This window comes from Podarcis filfolensis (assembly GCF_964270895.1).
Source record: "Podarcis filfolensis genome assembly, chromosome: 14".
Lineage (NCBI taxonomy): Eukaryota > Metazoa > Chordata > Lepidosauria > Squamata > Lacertidae > Podarcis > Podarcis filfolensis.
Window position 1 is genome coordinate 44,512,465 of NC_139616.1, and position 18,670 is coordinate 44,531,134.

At 44.5% G+C, this 18,670-nt stretch overlaps 2 protein-coding genes across 4 annotated transcripts in view; one reads left to right on the forward strand and one right to left on the reverse strand.

Moving 5' to 3' along the window:
- Nucleotides 1-5,407, reverse strand: part of ATF7IP2 (activating transcription factor 7 interacting protein 2) — a 38,553-nt gene extending 33,146 nt beyond the window's left edge. The window contains exon 1 of one of the 3 annotated variants that reach the window (XM_083585670.1): nt 4,794-5,407. In XM_083585670.1, coding sequence (XP_083441796.1) covers nt 4,794-4,831 — 38 coding nt within the window. In that variant the 5' untranslated portion in view covers nt 4,832-5,407. The remainder of the gene's footprint in view (nt 1-4,793) is intronic. The other 2 variants (XM_083585667.1, XM_083585668.1) reach the window with 2 other exon arrangements.
- The window catches only part of LOC310749103 (myosin-11), a 1,537,435-nt gene that overhangs the window by 612,318 nt on the left and 906,447 nt on the right, over nt 1-18,670 (forward strand). The window lies entirely within an intron of this gene.

The following is an 18,670-nucleotide window of genomic DNA, read 5'->3' on the forward strand; positions in this document are numbered from 1 at the left end:
AGGACGCGAGGAGACAGCACTTGGGGGGTCTGCTTTTCGGGGGCAAACAAGCCAAGCAAGGGCTTGTGGTCAGTCACCACGGTGAAGGGCCGCCCGTACAAGAAATCATGGAATTTTTTCACTCCCTTCACGATTGCCAGACCCTCCTTGTCGATTTGCGAGTAGTTCCGCTCGGTTGCGTTGAGTGTCTGGGAAAAGTATGCCACTGGTACCTCTCTTCCATCCGGGAGTTGGTGTCCCAGGACAGCGCCAATGCCGTAGGGCGAGGCGTCGCATGCTAGCACCACCGGCAGCCTCTCGTCGAAGTGTGCCAAGACCGAGTTTGAGACAAGCAAGTCCTTGACTGCCTGGAATGCGGCCTCCTGGCGCTGGCCCCACACCCAAGGGGCCCGCTTGTCCAGGAGTCTGTGTAGGGGCTCCGCTACCGCCGCCTTGTGGGGAAGGAAGGAATGGTAAAAGTTCAATAGTCCCAAGAAGGCCTGAAGTTCAGTCTTGTTCTTGGGTGCTGGGGCATCACAAATGGCCCGTACCTTGTCCGCAGTTGGGTGGACCCCTTCTGCGTCCACCATAAATCCCAGAAAGTCCACCTGAGGCACTCCTAGTAGACATTTTTCCCGCTTCACCTTGAGACCCGCCGTCTGGAAACGGTGCAGAACGGTGCGGAGGCGGTCCTCAAACTCCTCTGGTGTGGGCCCGGCAATCAACACATCATCGAAGAAGGGGGTGACACCAGGAATCCCTTTAAGGAGAGAGTCCATTAGATTCTGGAATATGCCTGGTGCCACGCTGACACCGAATTGCAGCCGCTTTACCCTGAACGCTCCTCTGTGCGTCACAATCGTCTGTGCCTCTGCTGTGGCCTCATCTACTGGCAGCTGTTGATATGCTTGGGCCAAGTCCAGCTTGCCAAAAATTTTCGACCCAGCCAGGGTGGCAAGGACATGGCTGACCACTGGCACTGGGTACACATGGGCCGTGAGGGCCTTGTTTATGGTACATTTGTAGTCTGCGCAGATGCGGACCGAACCATTAGGCTTGACGGATGTGACGATTGGGGTTTCCCAGGGGGCATTAGGCACCGGCTCCAGCACTCCTTGCTCCACGAGTCGGTCTAATTCCTCGTCTATACGGGGTTTCAGAGCGAACGGGACCCGGCGGGCCTTGAGCCTGACCGGTCGTACTGCGGGGTCAAGCTGTAGAGCAATGGGGGGGGGGCACGTATACTGTCCCAATTTCCCATCGAAAACCCCCGGAAATTCCTTGCATATGGCGTCCACGTCCACTTGTAAGCTCGTGTGGTTCACCCCGGTGACGGCTAGCCCCAGTGGTCCAAACCATGCCAATCCCAGTAAGCTAATGTAGGGGCCCTTGACCACAAGCAAGTCCAGTTGCCGCGTCCGCCCTCGGTATTGCACCCTGAAGGTCCCCACCCCCATTGTGGGGACCTTACGTTTCTGGAAGTCCTGGAGGGTGAATGGGGCCGGCCTGAGTTTGGGACCCCAGTAGGACACAGTTTCCTTAAGGTCCTTGCCGAGATTATGGATAGAGTTGAACCTGTGTCAAGCTCCATGCGGCATGGGGCCCCCTCTATCTGTACCTCTACATAAATTTTCTCTACGTTGGGGTGGGGCAACTGGTATACCTGGAAGTCTGTGAGCTCCGTCGAGTTGCCTTGGTGCGTTGGGCCCCGGGACCTGGGGCTCTTGGATTGGTCATCTGATGCCTGGCGTCGGGTGGGCCGAGCCCGACACACCCGGGCGATGTGTCCCAATTTTCTGCACTGCCTGCACTCTGCGTTGCGGAAACGGCAGGTCCTCCTCTCGTGACTTTCTCCACAGCTTGCACAGTTCCCTCCTTCTTGTCGAGGCAGCTGTGGTATGTGGGCTGCTTGAGTGCGCTGCTGTACTCGGTGCACCTCCTCCCTGTTGGATCCTGAGTCGTCGGTGAGGTCTTCGTGGTGGACCCTTGGTTGGGACGGCTGGATCGGCCGTGCCTCTTGTGTCGACCTCTCGGCAGCTTCCGTTGCCAGGGCCTCCTCCAGAGCGACCTGGAACGTTAGGTCCTTCTTAGCGTAGAGGCATCGTTGCAGCTTCTCATCCTTCAGGCCACCGACGAGGCGGTCCCGAAGCATGTTCTCCAGCTCTGAGAAGTTGCAGAACCGGGCGGCTTGGCGGAGAGAGGTCACAAACCCAGTTATGGTTTCCCCAGGGGCTTGCCGCTTTGCGTAGAAGGCATTTCGACGAGCCACCACTGAGGGCTGTGGCGAAAAGTGCCCCTTCAGCTGTTCCATTATTGTTTTGTATGGAACAGTAGCAACGTCTTCAGGCGCAAGGAGAGCCCGGGCGATTTCAAACGTCTCCTCTCCGCAGACGCTGAAGAATATTGCCCTCTTCTTGGCGTCTTCTTCATCGGTGACCCCTTTGGCTTCTAGGAGGAAGGTGAAACGGGAGGCGTACGCTTCCCAGTCTCCAGATGCTGGGTTGAACGGCGAGAAGCTGCTGTTGGTTGCCATTCTGAGTTCCTTGTGTCCTGGAGCTGAAGCCTGGATACACGGTGCGAGGCAGCGGTGCGGCAGGTGGCGGTGCTGCAGTGCTGTGTGTGGCAGTCAGCTCAGCGGGATCCCACCTTCGTCGCCAGTGAAATATACTCAGAGTCGCAAAGTGATTTCATGCTCTTTATTCAGCTCATAGTGGTGAGGAGGAATGAATGAATGTCCCCTCAAAGTATCTGCTTTATATACATTATTTACACAATGGGCTGCACATGATTGGCTAATTCCGGAATTCTACTTTAAGCCAATCAGGTTGTGGATTCACTTCTATCTGGAGCATGATTGGGTGGTTCCTGCCAACCAATCATACTGCTGCATTGTTCTAGGACCAATCAGACTGCTGCATTCTGAATCCTATTGTTCTAGGACCAATCAGACTGCTGCCTTTTGGATCCTATTGTTCTCAGTACATAACAGAGACCTTGCCTGCGCTTTGCTGGGGAATGCAGCCAGGGAGGTCAACAGGGAATCAAGCCGGGTGCCTGGGATTGCTGCCAGCTTCTCATGAGAAGGGCTTGAATTTCCCAACAGTCCCGACATCTTAATTACGCCTCTTGACATTTCCAACAAAGCGACCTGCTCTCTCATACACCGATTAAACACATCCCATTTAGCATAATAATCTGTTGCAACCTTCTGCCCCCCTTTTTTTGCAACCCTTGGGTTCTAAATTAACTTCGCAGCCATCGCAACAATTCACTATATATGTTCTGTTTTCTGCTTTTCCTTCCTCCCCATTTTCTGCTTGCTTTTCTGTTACCTGATCATTCCAATTTACTGTCTCTAAAAAGAAGTAATGAAGTAAATAAGTAGGAGTTGAAATCTACAGCACCAATCCTACCGTATGTGTGTTTTACTCAGAAGTGAGTCCCACTTCCTGCTAACTCTTAGATAAGTGTACACAGGATTTTGACCTGAAACTTTCAGCCTTGTCCTCAAGTTTATAACCTGCCACTCTAATAAAAGAAAGCAGTTTATCTACTTGGTTCACAGAGGATAGTAAACAAGATCAGAGATTTGTTAACTTTTGCTTTTTAAGAACTTATCACAGCAGGGGCATAGAAACAGAGCTTCATCCCCTAAACGAGTGGCAAATGCTTGCTGATTTTTTAAAATTTATTAAAATGCTTTTACCTGTGTCCAAGCAAAGGTATAGGTCCTTGAAGAAGCAATTTCAGACTAAATCACAATTCCTGAAAGGAACCACAATTTATGATCTATGACTTATGATTTTGCCATTAATATCCCTCTCCAGGTTTTACTGCTGCCTTTCTCTGTTGTGTAAATATAAGAAGCTGACCTTGGATTCTAGCTTGTACAAACCACAGCAGGCTACAATGTTACAGTGAATTTTTAAAGCACAGCCTGGCCGGGAAATCTGATGAAACTCAGAAGCCAGCCCTACTGAGTACAATGTAGCTATTGACACTATTCCATCCCCTGGCATTCCTGCGAAAGAGTTTTCTATCTGGGGCGCTTTTTCTTCTTTGTTTCTCTCTTAAGCTTGTGTTACTGCTGACTACAAGAAAAATGAAACAATTTCGTTACTTGGGTTGCCATATTTCAAAAAGTGAAAATCCGGACACAGAAATTGTTGAGCTTTGCAAAATCTCAAAAGGTTTTTGTTATGTACTGAAGTTCTCACCCTGGGTGTAGATACTGTAGATAGTTTTCACTCAGGTCCGCATATGCAAATAAGGAATTGAAAGTGGCGTTCAGTGATTGGATAGTTACAGAAATAAAGCAGAATGATGTGTGGACAATCCAGTAAAATCTACCACTAATGTACTATAAATATAAAAAAGGTAAAGGACCCCCTGGACCGTTAAGTCCAGGCAAAGGCGACTATGGTGTTGCGGTGCTCATCTCGCTTTCAGGCCAAGGGAAGCCGGCGTTTGTCCACAGAAAGCTTTCTGGGTCATATGCCCAGCATGACCAAACCGCACAGAAACACCGTTTACCTTCCCGCTGCAGTGGTACCTATTTATCTACTTGCACTGGCATGCTTTCAAACTGCTAGATTGGTAGGAGCTGGGACAGAGCAACGGGACCTCACCCCATCGCGCAGATTTGAACTGCTGTCCTTCCGATCAACAAGTCCAAGAGGCTCGGTGGTTTAGACCACAGCGCCACTTGCATCCCTTTGTGTACTATATATATACTGCAGAACAAACTTGCAGAAAATCACCAATCTGGAGGTTGCTAGGGCTCACAAATGGGGAAGGTTCTGCTTTACCTTTACCTTTTCCTGCTGTACTGAGGTCCTCTTGTGGGCTTCATATGGTACTCTGGTGGTCCAAGCTGAGAACAGGATTCTGGACTCGATGGGGTCTTTGGTCTGATCCAGCAGGCTTCTTCTTCTTTTCTTATTACTTTAACCGTGCATGCAAAGTGTTCTGCACTGAGAAAGGACGGTTTAAAAGCTTACGGCAATGATGGTGATGCTCTTTTTATGCAGAAGAGAAAGTGCTCCGTCGCTATGCACCAACAGTCTCGGTGAAGTCAGCCAGCTTAACCTCTCTTAAAGGATGCCGTCGCACGAGCTAATTTTGTCTCTTGTCCCCCTGCCCTCCAAATTACTGCTTAATGTTCCGTGGTGCATCCATAACTACTTTTCTCTGCTTAAGCTTAAACGAACAAGGATCCAACTTGTCTTTATAAACAGGAGGAAAATAGCTAGTAGGCACAATAGGAGAGGTTGTTTGGCAAAGTAGCACTGCTTTTGCAGTGTGCGGAGGGCTGGGTTTTTATCCACTCATCTCCGATCCAACTAAGTCATTGCAGACAATGACCAAAAAAGCGAAGCGACTCTTCATGTGACACTGTTACTAAGTGTATGTTCATTTCCTTAAATAAAAACTCCAGCATCTGACTCCAGTGGCACAGGCTTAAATCATGTGCTGAAAACAAGAACTTGCTGGTGCTGCATTTATTGTTGCTGCAAAAGATTTCTATAGGATGTGGTTAGTGGGTGGATGTTCTTAGTGGTTAGCTAAGGCGGTGGCGTGTTAACAGATAGACTATAGGAAAAATTGTTTACTTGCATGTATAAAAGGGTCTGCAACAATCCAATTTGGGGTGCATCTCTGAACAAGCTTTCCTGTTTTGCCTGACAGGCTGTTACCATTCTGCTGCTGTAAAACAAAATCTGAATCGGTCTGTTTGAACTGTTTGAACTGCTTCCTAGGTGTGCTTCACCATTGCTGGCACGAAGTGCCTGAACCTCGGGTGGGCTTTTGCCCACGTCAATTACAACGACCTGCAGGGGATCTCCAGGGGTTTTTCAGTCGGAGTCCCTCCCAGCCCTACCTGGAGATGCCAGGTATTGAATATTGGACCTTCTGGTTTTTTTTAAAATGATATTTATTGAAGTTTTACAAAAACATAAGTTTACAAAATAAAAAAGGTCATATAAAAATAAAAAGATACAAAAAAGAGAACATAGAAAAATACATGAAAAAGAAAAAAAGGAATAAAAATACAAAATACAAAAGACAAATAGCTAAAAAAGAGTTAAAAACAAATCCGTTTTTTGTAACTTTGAACTCATTAGCTTATTTCCTTGGCCTCCTCACACCTCCCCTTTTTGTATTCCCATTTAAATAATCAAATCAGCAAATCCTTACCCTCTTTCGTTTATCTTAACTCTGTATCTTAACATATTATAACTCTATATTTTCATCCATTATCAATTCATTTTTGCATATTCTTATGAACTTTGTTGCTAATGCCACATTTTCAATCCAACATCATTATAACATTCATTAATTTTACAGTATTTCTGAAGATAGTCTTTAAATTTCTTCCAGTCTTCTTCCACCAACTCTTCTCCCAGGTCTCGGATTCTGCCAGTCATTTCCGCCAATTCCATATAATCTGACACTTTCATCTGCCACTCTTCCAGTGTGGGTAGCTCTTGTGTCTTCCAATACTTTGCAATAAGTATTCTTGCTGCTGTTGTTGCATACATAAAGTTCTATCCTTCTTTGGCACCAATTGGCCGACTATGCCCAGGAGAAAGGCCTCTGGTTTCTTCAGGAAGGTATATTTAAATACCTTTTTCATTTCATTATAGATCATCTCCCAGAAAGCCTTAATCTTTGGGTACGTCCACCAAAGGTGAAAGAATGTACCTTCATTTTCTTTACATTTCCAACATTTATTATCGGGCAAATGATAAATTTTTGCAAGCTTGACAGGTGTCATGTACCACCTGTACATCATTTTCATAATATTCTCTCTTAAGGCATTACATGCCGTAAATTTCATACCGGTGGTCCACAACTGTTCCCAGTCAGCAAACATAATGTTATGACCAATATCTTGTGCCCATTTAATCATAGCAGATTTAACCGCTTCATCCTGCGTATTCCATTTTAACAGCAAGTTATACATTCTTGAAAGTATCTTAGTTTTGGGATCTAACAGTTCTGTTTCCAATTTTGATTTTTCCACCTGGAAGCCAATTTTTTTGTCCAAATTATAGGCCTCTCTTATTTGATAATAATGAAGCCAGTCTCGCACTTTCTCTTTTAATTTCTCAAAACTCTGTAATTTCAGTTTGTCTCCTTCTTGTTCCAATATTTCCCAATATTTCGGCCATTTGACCTCCATATTGAGCTTTTTCTGAGCCTTCGCTTCCATTGGTGACAACCACCTTGGGGTTTTATTTTCCAGTAAATTTTTGTATCTTATCCAGACATTGAACAATGCTTTCCTGACAATATGCTTTTTAAATGCTTTATGTGCTTTAACCTTGTCGTACCACAAATATGCATGCCAACCAAAAACGTTGTTAAATCCTTCTAGATCCAAAATGTCTGTGTTCTCAAGAAGCAGCCAGTCTTTCAACCAGCAGAATGCTGCTGATTCATAATAAAGTTTAAGGTCTGGCAGGGCAAATCCACCTCTTTCCTTTGCATCAGTTAATATTTTAAATTTTATTCTAGGCTTCTTGCCCTGCCAGACAAATCTGGAAATGTCTCTCTGCCACTTCTTGAAACAGTCCATCTTGTCCAATATTTGCAAGAATATTGGACCTTCTGAATGCAAAGCAGCTGGTTTACCAGTGAGCCGCAGCGCTTTTCCAGCGGAGACATGACCCTTTCACGTAGGTACAGTGGCTGAAAATTTACAAAAGAGGAACTTGGAATAAAAGAAGGAAAATGAGGCGAATGAGTGGTGTGGCAATCGCAGGGACTCCTGTGAGGTTACTGGGAAACGGGGAAGCAGGTGGCACTGTGGTCTAAACCACTGAGCCTCTTGGACTTGCCGATCAGAAGGTCTGCAGTTCAAATCCCTGCGATGAGGTTGAAGCAGGGTCAGGAGGAATTTTACCTTTATGCTATTCATATAATCAATTATCCATGTAACCAGTTATCAGTTATCGATATATTCACATATATTCACACATAACCAGAGTTTACAATGACTTTAGAATCCATTTGGATCATAGAAGCTTCTGCCTAGGGTAAAAGCTAAACTGTTTGAAACTGCAAGTTTACAGTGTAGCACGTGAAAGTAAGGTGGTACCCACTTAGAGTGAAATAAGGATCAGATAGACACAGCTTTTTGGAGAAAAAGAAGGTGAGGGTTTATTGCTGAGCAGTAATGGACCCAGTTGGAATCTTTCCCAAAAGACTGGGACCCCGAAGCATACAAATCCTGAGGTCTTTATACCTGAGCAAATCACAGATCATGAGACAGTCATGAGACAGTCACGCATGCCAGCGAAAAATTGTTGGGTTGAAATAAACGACAGACGAGTGAGGAGTGTCATATGGGAGGCATCTCTCAAGCAAGTCTCGGGGAGTCCCTTTTATTGAATATTACAGCATTGCCACATATGTGCTTATTGCTGATTGGTTAACACAAGTACAAAGCAAAGGTTGCATATAAGCATTAATCACCAATAGATTAAAGGCTGGGAAAGGGAGCACAGAACTAGACAGGCATGAAAACCTCCTAATTAAATTATAACTAGTGATTGATATAGCAAGACTTAAACAATTACGTTCCGATAGATGTGGTCAACTATGCATTAAGAACAGGTCAGAGTATAATGTTTTCCTGAACTCATTGTGAACTGAACATTCTAAGGTGATGAGGGAATGTCTTAGTATTAGAACGGTTTGTGCAGAAATCATGTGCAGAAGCAAAGCTTATAAGCAAAAACTTCCCATCATGCCACAGTCATGTGCAGAAGCAGAGCTTCCCTTCAAAAAATGACCAATTAGCGCTTCTTCTTGTCATGCTCCCGGCTCCTGGCCGAGCGCAGAGTTCTACTCCCAACTTCTGCTTTCCATTGTCTGCAATGATGTGCAGTCTGACCTTTTCCCTAGTTCTGACAGAACAGGGAGTTTTGTGGAGTTTTTGTGGTTTGGCCCTTCCTGTTCTGAGGACTATTTTAGCCTGCAATTGAGGGGGATTTTGTACCAGTGTCTCTGATTCATGTCTTCCCCTTTGTTCAGCATACAAGGATGTTTCCTAGGTGAAAGGTCGGTTCTGGACTTGCGGTTCCAAGCAGTTTGCAGTTAGCTAAGGCAAAGCTTCCCTTGATTCAAAACGGATTATAAAATCACTGTGAGCCCTGTTATGTGTGAGCATATATGAATATATTGATTACTGATAACTGATTATATGAATAGCATAAGGGTAGCATAAGAGTGGCCCCCCCTGTTCTTGCTTTAACAGAATGAACCTTGCCCCAGTCCCTTCTTAGTCTCTACAAAGAGGAAGCTATAAATCAGGAGATGCTGGTACATCTCCCCCCTCTTGTCCACACTCAGTCTGTACACGAAACAGGAAGGTCCCGACCACAATGTCCTTAAATGAACAGATGTTGCAGGGGAGTACAGTTAAGAAGTTCCTCCTTGCACTGTTAAATCTGGGGAAAAGGCCGGACTGCATGTACAGACTAAGAAAGCAGAAGTTGAAGGTAGAACTCTTGACACGGTCAGGAGCCTGGCCGAATGCGCTCATTTGCTTGTTTTTGCTGGCGTTCGTGAATGTATTTGATTGTGTCATGATCTATGATGCTGTACTCAGGTATATAACCCCAGAGCTACAATGCTCTGGGTCCCAGTCTTTTGGAAAGGATTCCAACTGGGTCCATTACTGCTCAGCAATAAAACCTCACCTTCTTTTTCTCCAATTGCTGTGTCTATCAATCCTTTAACTCCATTTAAGTTGGTACCATTGCTAAAATATTTGCTACAAGGTGTGATCCTGTTGCTCTGTCCCAGCTCTTGCTAACCTAGCAAGAAAGCACGCCAGTGCAAGTAGATAAATAGGCACCACTGTGGCGGGAAGGTAAACAGTTTTTCTGTGCATTCTGGTTTCCATCACGGTGTTCCGTTGTGCCAGAAGCGGCTTAGTCATGCTGGCCACATGACCCAGAAAGCTGTCTGTGGACAAATGTCAGCTCCCTCAGCCTGAAAGCAAGATCAGCGCCACAACCCCATAGTTGCTTTTGACTGGACTTAACCATCCAGGGGTCCTTTACCTTTACCTTTTACCTTTACTGGTGTCAGGCTTCGGAGAATCGGCCTCCACTCCTCTGTGGCAGTAGATAGGAAGATCAAATGAAAGGAACGGCTTACCAGTTAGAATCTTTAATAATCACAGTGAGAGAACAAAGAAACACATCTCTGAGAAATGGCGGTGCTCCCAATTAAGGGATACACCCCCTCCATCCCTATTAATCTACATCACTTCTACCTCTTGTAATCTGAGCTTGTACCCCCTGTGCTTTCTGTTCTGACACTTTCTGAGCTCTCTGTGACTTTGGAGAAGGGGGTGGATGCTATACAGAGATTGTGAATCTGTTAACTCTTTTTCTCTTCTAGTGTTTCTTCTGCTAGCTGTTCCCCATCCAGTATTTCCCAGCTTCTGCCTTCTGAACTGTGCCCCTCTGCAAACCACTGTTCCGAATCTGTGCTGTCCTCCTGCTCCTGGGAAGATTCAGGATCAGGGTTGGGGGAGGGGATGACTGTCAGTATTTTCATCCCTCCCATTGCAAAGATCACCAGATCATGTTTGTTTTACTTTCTGTCTCAGAGAAAGGAGGGGGCGGAAACCACTCTTCCAGACTTCTGTCCCTAGCATTGTGCCCTGTTTTCTTTGATCTGTCTAGAGACTAGATGGCAGGATGAGAGAGCTGAATCTCTCGTACATGTTTGTTATGTTCTTTTATTTGTTTAATCAGTAGAAATAAAATTAGGTATGCAACGAAACCTCCACAGTTTTGTTTCCTTTTCTCTGCTGCTTTTGAGGTGCTCACAATTGCAAATGTGAGTCCACTGCACCACAACCTGTTCCAGGGGAATGCTGTGCTGTTGTTCCTGTGATCGGAAGGTCGAAGAAGGTGCTCCCGACACCCAGATGTGGGCTGTATATGGGTGTACGGTCACTGAATCCCACTATTCTTCCTCAGTGCAGCCCTCCTCAGCACGGTCCCTGACAACTGAGAAATGTGTGTGGAGGGCACCTCAGGATGAATGCTCAGTGAGCAGGTCGCCTGAGAGCAACAGAGAAATGATTTCATCGAAGAAGAGGACCTTGGAAGCTAATTCACTCAAGCACTGAGTCATTGCGAGGCACATTGGTGCACGTTTCCTGCTGCACAGGGGCCAGGAGGTCACGAGGGGTCTCTGGCCAATCGGGACTCATAAGCAGGAGATGATGGTGCCCTCCTGGCAGGGAGTAAGGGAAGAGATTTCCTGCAAAATGTCAATTTAGACTTAATCCAATGACAAGGGGTGGGGGTTGTTATGTACTGAAGTTCTCATCCTGGGCCAGCAGGGGGATACTGTAGATAGTTTTCACTCAGGTCCGCATATGCAAATAAGGAATTGAAAGTGACGTTCAGTGCTTGGATAGTTACAGAAAGTTGTTACTGTTGCCATGTAGTTGAGCTCTATATAAGCAGGTTGGCTGAGCCCTTCAGTTCAGTTCTGTTCTGTTCTGTGAATAAACAAGAGCTGTCTGAAGAATTGCTGTGTCGTCTGATATGTTCACCCACAACTTAACAGGGGTACTTGTGGAAAGATGCCTTATTGTTACTGTTCAGAGCTAATTAATGCTAAACAAGTCGTCTCCTTGGTTAGAGGTTCTGGGAACTAATTAGCACTTGCACAATCTATTATGTGTATCAGTTGGTTGTGGGGGATTTTCCTCCAGAGCAGTTACTGAAGACTCCTCCAGACTGCCCACATATTCAGCATTCATCCTCATTTGCTTGTGCAAAGCTTATTCAGCGGTTATATGATGTCTTCACTGAGCATTTATTCTGATTTGTTGTATGACAACAAGCATTTGTCCGCATTCACCCTAATCTACTTGTGGGCTGTTGACAAGTCTGCTTGCTAATCAGCTGTTCTGCTCTGGATTTCTTGCTCTGCGCTTCTCCTGCTTATGTCAAAAATTTGTATATCTTCATGTAAATATTATTCTATCATCACATCTTCTGGCAGCAAAATCCATACAGTTGTTTAGCGCTGTGAGAAGAAGTCTTCCTTTTTGCCTGTCCTCAATGACTAAACAATTCCATTAGAGAAATCAATTATAAGATTCGGGATGAGTGAATCCCTCCATTTCTGTTTCTTCTCATTTTCCCAATCTTAAGTTCTGCTCTGCGCAGTAGCTTGCATTTAACTCTAGGGTTGCCATATGTCCGGATTTTCCTACGCCAGAAGTAGTGTCCGGGGGGAAAATTTTGGAAATCGCGAAAATGTCTGGGTTTTTGAAACCTTCTCCCCAAAAGCTAAACAACTTTCCTAAAACTTTTTGTGTCTGGATTTTTACTTCTTGAAATATGGCAACCCTAACATACTCACCAACATTTTAGTTTCTCGTAATGTACAGATTTTTGCACAGCAATTTCCCCTTATACAATGCGTTTTTCATATATATATTCGTATTTATGTTTTTTTAAAAAAATAATTTTTATTAACTGGCCAATCACATCAAATTAAATCACATCACATAAATTCCAAATTACAAAGCCAAATTTTTAAATTTTGTTGGGGGAACCCATACTTCAAGATCCAAAGGGGGATTCAGATCATCATCTTATTACTGCGTTAATGTCCAAATCAGTCCCAATCAGTCCAAACAAAATTCATAATTCTATCCAGTCTTATCTTGGTGTTTCCACATCATATCTTGTTCATATAATTTCTATTTTTCCTTTACGATCTCTTCTGTTAGTCTCCTTAAGCCGATAAGCAAAATAATAATCCTGTGTGGATTTCCCGTTCCTCCACTAAATCCAGATGGTTTCCATATATCTCCTTCATAGATAACATCACTCTTTCCATCATAAATTTGGCATTTGTCGCTCTTAAGTCCCACCGAGAAGTTGATCCACGATATGTAAACAACTCTATTTCTCTCTTTCTCCTCCCAGACCCAAGAGCTCCAACAATGCCTCCCAAAATGGCGACGGCATTTTTAACTGCGTCATTCCAAAACTCTTAGCTTTCCAGCTTCATCTTGAAACATTGCTTTGGTTCGAAAGTTTATCTCCACACAGCCTTAAACCCACAGCTTAAGTCCTTAGTTTCTGACTCATTAGGGGAGGGGATTCTTGTTAAATCACATAATATGAATGCTTTACCCCACTGCTGTTTTTCTAGAAAAAGAGGTGCTGGAACTCATCACGAATGCCTCCATTGTTCTCTTATAATCGCAATGGTGCCCACCTGAGAGAAACACACCCCTCCGCTTTATCCAATTATTTTCGGGGGCTGGACTGAGGAGGAATGGTGGGAGCCCCCCCCCCCCGTTTCCTGAACCTTAGCATGGGCAAGAGGACAGTATTGATTTAGAACAGTGGTTTGCAGAGGGGCATAGCTGGGAGATACTAGGTGAGGAACAGCTAGAAGAGAAAACACCAGGAGAGAGGTAGCTGGCAGATTCAGTGTCCTTGGAAAGCATTCCTGACCCCCCTTCTCCTAAGACTAGACGGACTTTAAGAGTGATAGAACAGAGAGCACAGCGGCAACAAGCTCAGATTACCCGACGTAGGAGTGACGTAGATTAATGGGGATGGAGGGGGTGATGTTCGGGCTGAAGAAAGCTTTTGAAGCTCCTGAACGATCATCCAGGAGGGAGGGAACCTGCCAATCAGGCATGTGTCTCTGCCTGAGTGTAGGCTGAACTCCTGACAGCGCTGTGGTCTAAACCACTGAGCCTAGGGCTTGCTGATCGGAAGGTCGGCAGTTCGAATCCCCTCAACAGGGTGAGCTCCCATTGCTCGGTCCCTGCTCCTGCCAACCTAGCAGTTCGAAAGCATGTCAAAGTGCAAGTAGATAAATAGGTACCACTCCGGCAGGAAGGTAAACAGCGTTTCCGTGTGCTGCTCTGGTCACATGACCCGGAAAAACTGTCTGTGGACAAACGCCAGCTCCCTCAGCCAGTAAAGTGAGATGAGTGCCGCAACCCCAGAGTCGTTCGCAACTGGACTTAACTGTCAGGGGTCCTTTACCTTTATCTTTAAGTAGAGGCCACTGAGCTGCAAAGTCTCAGTTTATTTGCAGTTCTTTTGAACCTCCTCTGGTTTTCTTTGTCCTTGGGAAACACAGCCTTATTCTGCTTTGGCCTCCTGTAATACCATCCATTCACACCCACATGTTCTTGGGCTTTGTTATGATAAGTACCAAATTACTACTTCTAACAGAAAGAGACAATGCAGATGTTTCCGGGAGTTCTACTAACTACATATTTGTGTGTATCAAAGTGATGCAGTCTATGCTCTTGGCAATTCAGCCAGGCTCAACAAAGGTCTTCCTTCACAGACTCACCTGCAGCAAAGAGCTTTCTTTCTTTTGCAAAATGTTTATTTATAAGTCTAAGAATAATACTTAGGATACTTTATAAATTGCCAGTTGATACCGAATAGTCCTAAGCGGACATGTTAATACATTTATGCTTCCATGACATTACAAATGTATTGATGCGTTGTGTTGAAGGGGCCTGTTGGAATGGTCTTGTGTATGTTTTCAGCTAGGTATTTCATTAAATTGGAAATATTAATGTTTTTATATAAAATATTTTATTAATAAACAAAATAAACCAATGATAAAGAATTGCTGTTACAGCACATTGAAAGCAGCATAAAGTTGGACATTACAGTGGTACCTCAGGTTACTGACGCTTCAGGTTACAGACTCTGCTAACCCAGAAGCAGTACCTCGGGTTAAGAACTTTGCTTCAGGATGAGAACAGAAATCGTGCTCCAGCGGCGCGGCAGCAGCAGGAGGCCCCATTAGCTAAAGTGGTGTCTCAGGTTAAGAACAGTTTCAGGTTAAGAACAGGCCTCCAGAACGAATTAAGTTCTTAACCCGAGGTACCACTGTCTCATTGAACATTTGTTCCCAAACATTACAAAAAATACCCATTTTTATATAAACCTGTTAGAGTAGTTTAAATATATTCTTTTGTAATCAGTTAGCTTAACTGTAGTTACCATGGACCAAATTTTCTCATTCCATTCAAATGTAGTTGGCGATATCCACCCCACCATTCCCCATTTTTTTAGCTATTATAAGCTTAGCATAAGGTTAAACACTATTTCTTGGTCATTTTCTGGAATAACATCTTTTAGATAACCAAGCAGAAATATTTTAGGTTCCAAGGGTAAATGGGGTCCTAACATATCAGAGATATTAGTCTGAACAGATTTCCTTAATATTTCTATTTTAGAAAAATTCCCCAAAAATATGTATACAATCTGCTTTATTTAATCCACATCTGCAACATTTATCTGATCCTAACTTCAGTTTATAGGGTGTTAAATACCATTGATGGAGGGTTTTAAAATAGTTCTCCTGTTGAAATTATATTAGAATCGAAGTTGCCTCAAATTCAGTTCCATTAATTCACAACCAGGAAATGTGAATTTTGGATCTTGTAGGGTTGTTGTTGTTGTGGGGTGGTTGTTGTTGTTTTGCTGGTTTAACCTAGGACAGAATTGCTGGTGTTGGTGGAAGAAGACTGGAAGAAATTTAAAGACTATCTGCAGAAACACTGTAAAATTAACGAATGTTAAAATGATGTTGGATTGAAAATAAGTGGCATTAGCAACAAAGTTAACAAGAGTATGCAAAATTGAACTGAAAATGGATGAAAATATAGAGTTATAATATGTTAAGATATAGAGTTAAGATAAACGAAAGAGGGTAAGGATTTGCTGATTTGATTATTTAAATGGGAATACAAAAAGGGGAGGTGTGAGGAGGCCAAGGAAATAAGATAATGAGTTAGGGTTACAAAAATGGATTTGTTTTTATTCTTCTTTTTCTTATTTTATGTATTTTTCTATGTTTCTTTTATTGTATTTATTTCTTTTTATATGAATTGCTAGTGTTGACTGGACCTGCTTATATGATTTTGGCATATTATTTTCCTGCTTATTTATTGACTTTATGCCTTTGCTCCTCACCCTGGGATCGATCATGTTTAGTGAAAAGCAAGTCTAGTAATGCTGTGTGTGTGTGTGTGGATATTTTAAAATAAAATAAAATAAATCAATAAAAACCCAGGGATATAATGTAAGCTGCACAGGGGGCAATGCTACTGCTTTCTCCTTTTTCTTAAAGGTAAAGGGACCCCTGACCATTAGGTCCAGTCACGGACGACTCTGGAGTTGCAGCGCTCATCTCACTTTACTGGCCGAGGGAGCAGGCGTACAGCTTCCGGGTCATGTGGCCAGCATGACTTCGCAGCTTCTGGCAAACCAAAGCAGCACATGGAAACACCATTTACCTTCCCGCTGGATCAGTACTTATTTATCTACTTGCACTTTGACGTGCTTTTAAACTGCTAGGTTGGCAGGCGCAGGGACCGAGCAACAGGAGCTCACCCCATCGCGGGGATTTGAACCGCCGACCTTCTGATCGGCAAGCCCTAGCCTTAGTGGTTTAGACCACAGCGCCACCCGCGTCCTTGTTCTTAGATTCCTGCAAATTCTGCACCAATCTACATGGCAGCCACAATCGACTTAATTGGCCACCATTTCCCCCGGGGCAAAGCTGGTTAGGGTTGGTGTGTGCTTTGTCGTAAGTCAACCAACCTATTTGAGCTCATTTCTGTCTAATTAAAAAGCAGGAGAAAGCGGCCTCTTTTTGACCCAGCCTGGTAAACTGACACTGCCTAGAGTCATAGGCAATGTCAGCAGGCAGGAGGTTTTGAGGCTGAGCTCACGAAAAATGTGAAGGCTGCTGGGGCAACATTAAATCACTCCTTCCTCCAGCTCACTGGTTCTTAAAAGGGTACAAACACATCGAACCCTTTCTTTCCTTGTCTCCTTTTTATTTTATTTTTACAACTGTCTCAGGATTAAATACGACTACTGTCAACTCAGGATCCGTCTTACGAGTGATGATTAAAAAAAGCCAGCGGGATCACGACTCTGTCTATCTACCTCTATCTATAAAGAAAAGAAATTAGGCTGCAATTGGACACATACTTGCTAAGGGAACTGTTACGGAAATTATGGGGGTGGGGGCACATCTTTAAAGTTGTTAAATGTTACAAATATTATGCCTGAATGTATTCTTTCAACTTGACAGCTCAGGGAAGATACCTAGCTTTAAAAATAACATAAAATCAACTCCTTTGCCAGTTTCCTCCATTCCAAAGCTATTTTCCCCTTGAAAAAGGACTCCAGGAAGTGCCCAGAGGGTTCGCGTCTCTGCTCCTCCAGATGCAGCTGCTGGGTGACCTTGGGCTACTCACACTTCTCTGAAGTCTCTCAGCCCCACTCACCTCACAGAGTGTTTGTTGTGGGGGAGGAAGGGAAAGGAGACTGTTAACCGCTTTGAGACTCCTTCGGGTAGTGATAAAGTGGGATATCAAATCCAAACTCCTCCTCCTCCTCCTCCTCCTCCTCCTCCTCCCCTTCTTCTTCTTCTTCTTCTTCTTCTTCTTCTTCTTCTTCTTCTTCTTCTTCTTCTTCTTCTTCTCCTTCCCCCCCATTAAAGGGGTTGTTTGAGGGGAGGCTTTGGTAGTATAGTCATACCTCGGGTTACAGCTGCTTCAGGTTGCGTTTTTTTGGGTTACAGACCGCCGAAACCCGGAAGCACCAGAACGTTTTACTTCCGGGTTTTGGCGGTCGCGCATGCACAGAAGCACTAAATTGTGCTTTGCGCATGTGCAGAAGTGCCAAATCACAACCTGCGTGTGAGCAGACGCGGGTTGCGAAAGCTTGCGGGTTGCGAACATGCATCCCGCACAGATCACGTTCACAACCCAAGCATCCACTGTACACCTAGAGGTCGTCATTGCTCTCTCCTGCAACGGTGGTGTAACAGGGGCAGGCTTTCTCTGCTTGAACATATGTTCTCCAGAGCCAGCCCATCCACCCCCCTGGATAACCGTGATGTTCCCCAGATCCCCGGAGGGGGACTGGAAGGGATAAACACCCAATGCCTGAGCTAAGGTCTACCCACATCTGAAACATAATAAAGTTGTGGCCAATTTTAATCCCATAGCATGTTGTCTTGAGTCATTATTCCACAGGGACTCTGCCTGTCCACGCAAACATTCCCTCTGCAGTAATTTGCAGCTCACCAAGAGCTGACCCAGGCTGGAAACATGTAAAACTGTGAGTGAACCATTCTTAAGGAGCCTAGCTGAACTGACCTGAGCTGAGCAGCTATAAGAAGTTGGCAAGCTATCAAAGGGGAAGGATGAAAGTTTTCTTTGAAGAGAAATCTTTGCATGTTAACATGCTTGCATGTTAGCTTAGCTATAGGTGCTTGCATGGTAAGCATAACCCACTGGGAAGCTGGCCAATTGTTATCTTTGGCAAAAGATCTAAAGGAAGGATGGAAAGCCATGTGAGAAACTGGCGCTACATGCTTGCCTGCTGTAATGACCTTCTTGAACTGTTGCTCATCTGGTATCATAAGAGAGATGGATCTAGGTGCTCTTGTATCATGTGGGCATACCTTTCAAAATGTATAAAATCCTGGACTGAGCTGTATACTTTGCCTCAGGGCACCATAACTGCAGGTATGAAATAAAGGTGATTTCCCTAGAACTTTATTTGTCTGTTGTTTATCAGAATACCCTTGCTTCATTGCCACGTTGAATACATAGTCCTACCACAGGTAG